Below are 5452 nucleotides of genomic sequence, written 5' to 3'. Positions count from 1 at the left end.
AAGAGATAAGTGGGAGATATTGTAAAAAATAAATAGTCACATGTGCAATCTTGCAAGTGGTGTGAAACAAATCAACAAAGTTGAGTATATATATTAAATGCTTCCCCACAGACTGATTTTTTTCCTTAAAAGAAAGCATGAGGAACCGGATTCCTCTCTATTCTTAAACATAAGATGGAAACCACCTCAGGGGGTGAGACTGATTTTGAGCGCTGACAAGATGGTGTCCCTCCCCAAGTTTGAAACATTTTTCCAGCTACAGAGACGGTGACTAGATTAGTTATTATAAAAAGCAATACAGATGGATATAAATGCAGCGACCTCATTGTTCTAGACCATCTGGAGTTCAATTCCTGAACTATAGAGGTTTGCTGCCCCTTCGTCTCTCTGCCCATTTCCTATCTGATGCCAATAATACCACAGCTTCGTTAAAAATATGACATTAGACATCAGCTTCCCTTACCTCAGGACCATACGTCTTGAATACTCCTTCATATACAGCTCCATTTTTTACTTTCAGCTCACACTTGGTCCCCTGTGAACAGATGAGCCGGTCAGTGGTCACCATATGAAAGACTTATTCACTCAGCGAGCCGATGTGAGCGTACACTTTGAAATAAGTTCAACAAGCCCATCTGCTGGAAGCCAAATGATTGATCTGCCTTCCTTATGGTACAAGCTGTTCTAAGTGTTGTTTACTGCAGTGTAGACATTCTCAACAGCATGTGGTAAAAGAGAAAGAGCAGTTTTGCTGACACTAGTCATTTACAGTAAGAATGAGCCCTATAGATTTTCATTTGTACCTTTGCTGCTTCTGTTCAGGCATCCATTAATAATCAAGACAAGGATTACAAAGATGGCCTTTAAATTTGAGAGAGACAAGAAGTAAAACTCACCACCACTGAAGTCAAGACATGGACCATCCTCATGTTTGCATATACACCATTGAAAATAACCTAAAGAGCAGAAACATTGTGAGCAGAAATCACCTTGTGGACATCTGGTTCTGACCAAAATGCAGACGCCAGGAGAACAATCAGTGGAAAAACAACATCTGATGGTAAACATATATGAAGCGTAAGTGTTTTAAAGTAAACTTGTGACAGTTATAGAGCGCTAACTTACTGCTGCAGGGGCTTTGCCACTGTGTCTTCCCCTGAAAGACAAAAATATGATGTCAGATCCCCCTCGATTAACAGCAACATTCTTCCAATCAAGAAAACGATTTATTCATCTAAAGCAATCCACTCGGCTTGATCCCATCAGGGCTTTGGAATGCCGACCCAGGCTCTTCAATCACAGCACTGTCCCCGCCTCTCACCTTAAGCTGCGGTCATGAAGATCTTTATCAGAGGTGCACATGGAGGACAAGGCAAATCCAAAACATTTTTTATTTCCAAACAGAGTTCCAATGTTTATTATGGCAAATCATGGCAGTCATTTGCAAGTGCAATGATCCAAATACTTTTATTGCGACGACGACGACGGCAGTTCAATATTTCATGCAGCTCTGTTCACAATAGGCAAGCGCAAAGATATTTTTGGATTTTCCAGTTAATTAAATAAAATGTAAGCAGAAATGGTAAAAGCTGATGGTTTATATCAAAGGTCCTCAATTTCTTTCCCCTCTTTTAGCAAATACCATGTCAAGAAATGAAGATTTTCCCAGTACCAACATCCTGACAATTGTCTGTGTTGTGTCAAACAAAACAACGTTCTCATGCAAAATTTGTTAAAGGATATGGCTTAATTGTGCATTTTATTTTTCCTCAGAAATTTAAGTTTCTAACTTTCAGGTTGGAAACATTAACAGGACAATACCCATGAAGCCACAGGTCCAAGGAAAGCCAGAGGTTTCTAACTAAACCTGATATTAAATTCCAATATGGTTGCCTTGCATGAAAATTAGTGAAAGCTGAAGCAAAAAAATATATCCATTTACCTTTCTGATAATTTGTATCTGCTCAAATCTTTCACAACCTCTTTTAGTGGACATGTTGGAGGCATTGCTGGCCCCATACTGCCATCTTTTAAGAATATCTCCCATCATTTTCAAGCAGATCATATCCACTTGTATATTTATTTTGAAGTTCCACAACTGTGTATTTTAATAAAATGCCTTGATTCAATTAAAAGCTGGATAGCTGGCGGTTTTCTTCAATGAAAGGTAACAAAAACTGAAATAATCATCTTTGCACCAGAAAAAAAAAATTTCAGAAAAATCAGATCCTTGGATCTCTTGATTATGTAGCTAAATATTCTGTAAGAAATCTCAGAATAACTTCTGATCCTTCACTTGACAATCATGTCAGCTCTCTGGTTCGATCCTGTTGCTACCATTTGAGAAAAATTGCCGAACTTACTTCTATTACCTCCTGTCCTGTGAAGGAAATCTTAATTCATGCTTTTGAGTCATCTCGTTTGGATTACTGCAATATACTTTACACATGTCTAACTAAAACCTCCTTTTACTGGTTGTAGTTTGCACAAAATGTTCCTGCTAGGCTCCAGAATAAATCATCAAAATTTTGTCATGAGTCTCCTGCTAATCCAACTTCATTAGCTCCAAGTTTATTATTAAGTGCATTTAAATTTCCTGATTTCGACTTTGAAAACTCTGCATAGACAGAACCGATCTACATTTCTGAACTGTGACGTCCCTTTACCACCATCAGGGCCCTGAAGTTCTGCAACCAAGACCTAGTGATTGTGTCACATAAAAAAACGAAAACTAAAGGAGAGATTTCTTTTCTGCAACTCCAAGACTCTGGAACTCCCTTCCTCTGCGATCAGCACTCAGTGGTTTCCTTTAAAAGGCCAGCTAAAGATCTAATTTTTTTAAATCTACTTTTATTAAATTTTGTCTTGTGTATTTTTCATCCTCTGTTAGCTGAAGAACATTGTGATTTTTATCTTGAAAGGTATTGTATAAATAAAGTTTTACATCCTACGTTTTGGCAGCATAGCTAAGCATAAATTGCAGAGAAATAAAGTCGCTACCTTGAACTGATAATATTAATCCTAGTCACTGAGCATATTAATTATCAGATCTCACAGGTTTTCAAACAATTAACTGCAGAATATTTAAGATGGTTTAGATGTTATTCTCACTTAAGAATCCAATGCAGAACATCATAATTTGCCACTATCACATTCATCCATTTTAGTTTTCATTACATTCCTATTCCCACTGCAGTTCTTTTCTATTGTTTCTGGTTATGCGGAAATCAATGGGGTTAGACACCTTATCATTTGAATTATTGTTACCATTAGGTAAACATGCTGAATTGCTTGTTAGCACAAATAGTTAATCAGCCAAACTAATGACAGCAACTAATTGTCTTTAGGGGTCTCGCTGGAGTGCAGACAATGTGCTGGAGTTCAAACAGAACATCGAAATGGGACGAAAGGGAAAATTAATGAATTTCTAAATGCAGTGGCCAGTTGAGCTGGTGGGAGTGTTTCTACTTAGATTTTCACATGCGAACATTGCTCCGGATTACAGAGAGCAGCAAGAAAAAGAGAACATATCCCACAAGTGATAGCTGAATGGAATGGGTAGAGAGGTTTGAGATAATCGAAAAACAACAGTGGCATCGCTGAACAAACAACATGTCAAACCTAAAAGCAGCAACATAAGACCACACCGAATGATTCCCCCGTCAGTCAAGGACAAAAAAACTGGAGCTACGATTCAGACAGGCTAATTAAAACCGTAACGGACTTGAAAAACACTGTCTGATTCATTGAGATGTCAGAGTCCAGATTTACTGCAAACGCCATGAAAATACATTATGATCATTTCTGAGAAACGATTCCAACACCTTGTTGTATCTTTTAATAAAAAAAGTTTTTTTTTTTTTTTTTATAAAAACCCTTTACCTAATAAAATGGCATGTGTATGTGGATCAAACTGAATTTTGCTGATGAGAAATATTTTACTTTCTTGTTCTAAAATGCACCTTTGGTGGTCACATTTGGTTTGTTGTAAGGAACAAAAAACATCACACATACCCCTTGCATCGTAGTAGTAATGGTGGTGATTCGCCACATGATTTTGAGTAAAAGATGGAAATATACTGGTTAGGTATGAATGCATCTCACTCTAGCTCAACCCTGCGTTATAGTGAACCAAGCCTGCGCCATAAATGGGTAGTGGCCCCGCTGACCGGTGAAAACAGACGCCCACCGAAATTAAACGACAAAAACAAAAATATCAAGATCCATGTGTTGTGTGCAAGCTTCGTCACAGGACAACACGTGGGCAGAAAGTCATGCTTCAAGGACACTAATTTCCCACGAAAAGCGACATCAAGGTTGACAGCCGGTCAGCATAATGACCACCCGCTCCTCCCTGCACAGTACACGCTTTATGTCATTTATGTGTCAATCCCGTTGCAGTGATGTTGCGGTAACGTAGGAGTCAGCTGAATTGGGATAAACGCAGCTGGTTGGGGAAGCTGGCCTCCACTCGGGCAGCCGCTACAACACCGCAAGTGTGCGGAATTACAAACATGGGCTAATTAACTCCAACCAAATCGGCACCAGGCTCATATAGTAAACTGATATTAGCAACTTCGAACACCGTCATTACTAAAGGGAAGAGAAAAAAAAATGCAAAAATGAAACAACGAATATAAAATCGTGGTTAATATTTTTATTCTTTCGGCTGTTTAATTGAATAATAAATGACAACGGCGCGTGATTTAATAACAAGCAGCGGGTGAAATGTTGCCCTTAAGTTGCAACATTACTGGACCGTGCAGGCAGGCAGGAGAACAGGCCTCAATAGCGAAGCTGCATAACGTCTCACGGCCCGCAGAACACGCGTACTAATTTTGGACCACTTAACGGGAGTGTCATCTCTTCAAACTACCACTTCTAGACGTATTTGTGTCCACAACACGAAATGCCGACCACAACACATCTGTTCACTGCGTTTTTACTTGGCTAAGTTTAGGAACTCACAGACCTGCCCAGATTCTGTCTTCCCCCGCCGCTTCCTCCAGCACCGGAGGCGGCCGCACCAGCCGCGTTGCCCCCGCCGGGCTTGCCTCGATTTCCACCGGCCTTCATTGACATGGTGATCCCATAAAAGACGGTGTCTTTAAAAGCGATAGGTTGTAGAGCAGAAACTTCTTGACAACGAAGCGGCGTGTGGTTGTGTGACTGCTCGCTAACGTGCTACTAGCAGGCTAGCTGGTTAACAACTGCTAGCCCAATTAGCAGTCTCTACAAATCTTATTAAAACTGAGGGGGGAAAAAACTATTTTAAAAAAACAACACGCTTCAGTGGATCTTTCAAAATAACACGAGCGTCACACCGCTTGTCAATGTGATATGAAATCCTAAGAAAAAAAATTGATTATCTCAAATTAGAGTTTCACAGCTAGCTCGGGTCCTTTCCGTTGCTAACAGCGAAAAGACCAAAACAGTCTGAAAGGGGACAAAA

General features: G+C 39.7%; 1 protein-coding gene across 2 annotated transcripts in view; it reads right to left on the bottom strand.

Annotated features, from left to right (window-relative positions):
- atxn2 (ataxin 2) overlaps positions 1–5452 on the bottom strand; it is a 26820-nt gene extending 21368 nt beyond the window's left edge. For both annotated transcript variants that reach the window (XM_015028304.1, XM_015028305.1), the window contains exons 1-4: positions 4973–5452; positions 1126–1156; positions 897–956; positions 464–535 (exon numbers count right to left, since the gene is read on the bottom strand). In XM_015028304.1, the coding sequence (XP_014883790.1) occupies positions 464–535; positions 897–956; positions 1126–1156; positions 4973–5082 (273 nt within the window). In that variant the 5' untranslated portion in view covers positions 5083–5452. The remainder of the gene's footprint in view (positions 1–463; positions 536–896; positions 957–1125; positions 1157–4972) is intronic.

This window comes from Poecilia latipinna, unplaced genomic scaffold (assembly GCF_001443285.1).
Source record: "Poecilia latipinna isolate Pla-1442-1.1 unplaced genomic scaffold, P_latipinna-1.0 Scaffold119, whole genome shotgun sequence".
NCBI lineage: Eukaryota > Metazoa > Chordata > Actinopteri > Cyprinodontiformes > Poeciliidae > Poecilia > Poecilia latipinna.
Note: the sequence above shows the minus strand (reverse complement) of the source record. Positions and strands in the feature narration are given on the sequence as shown.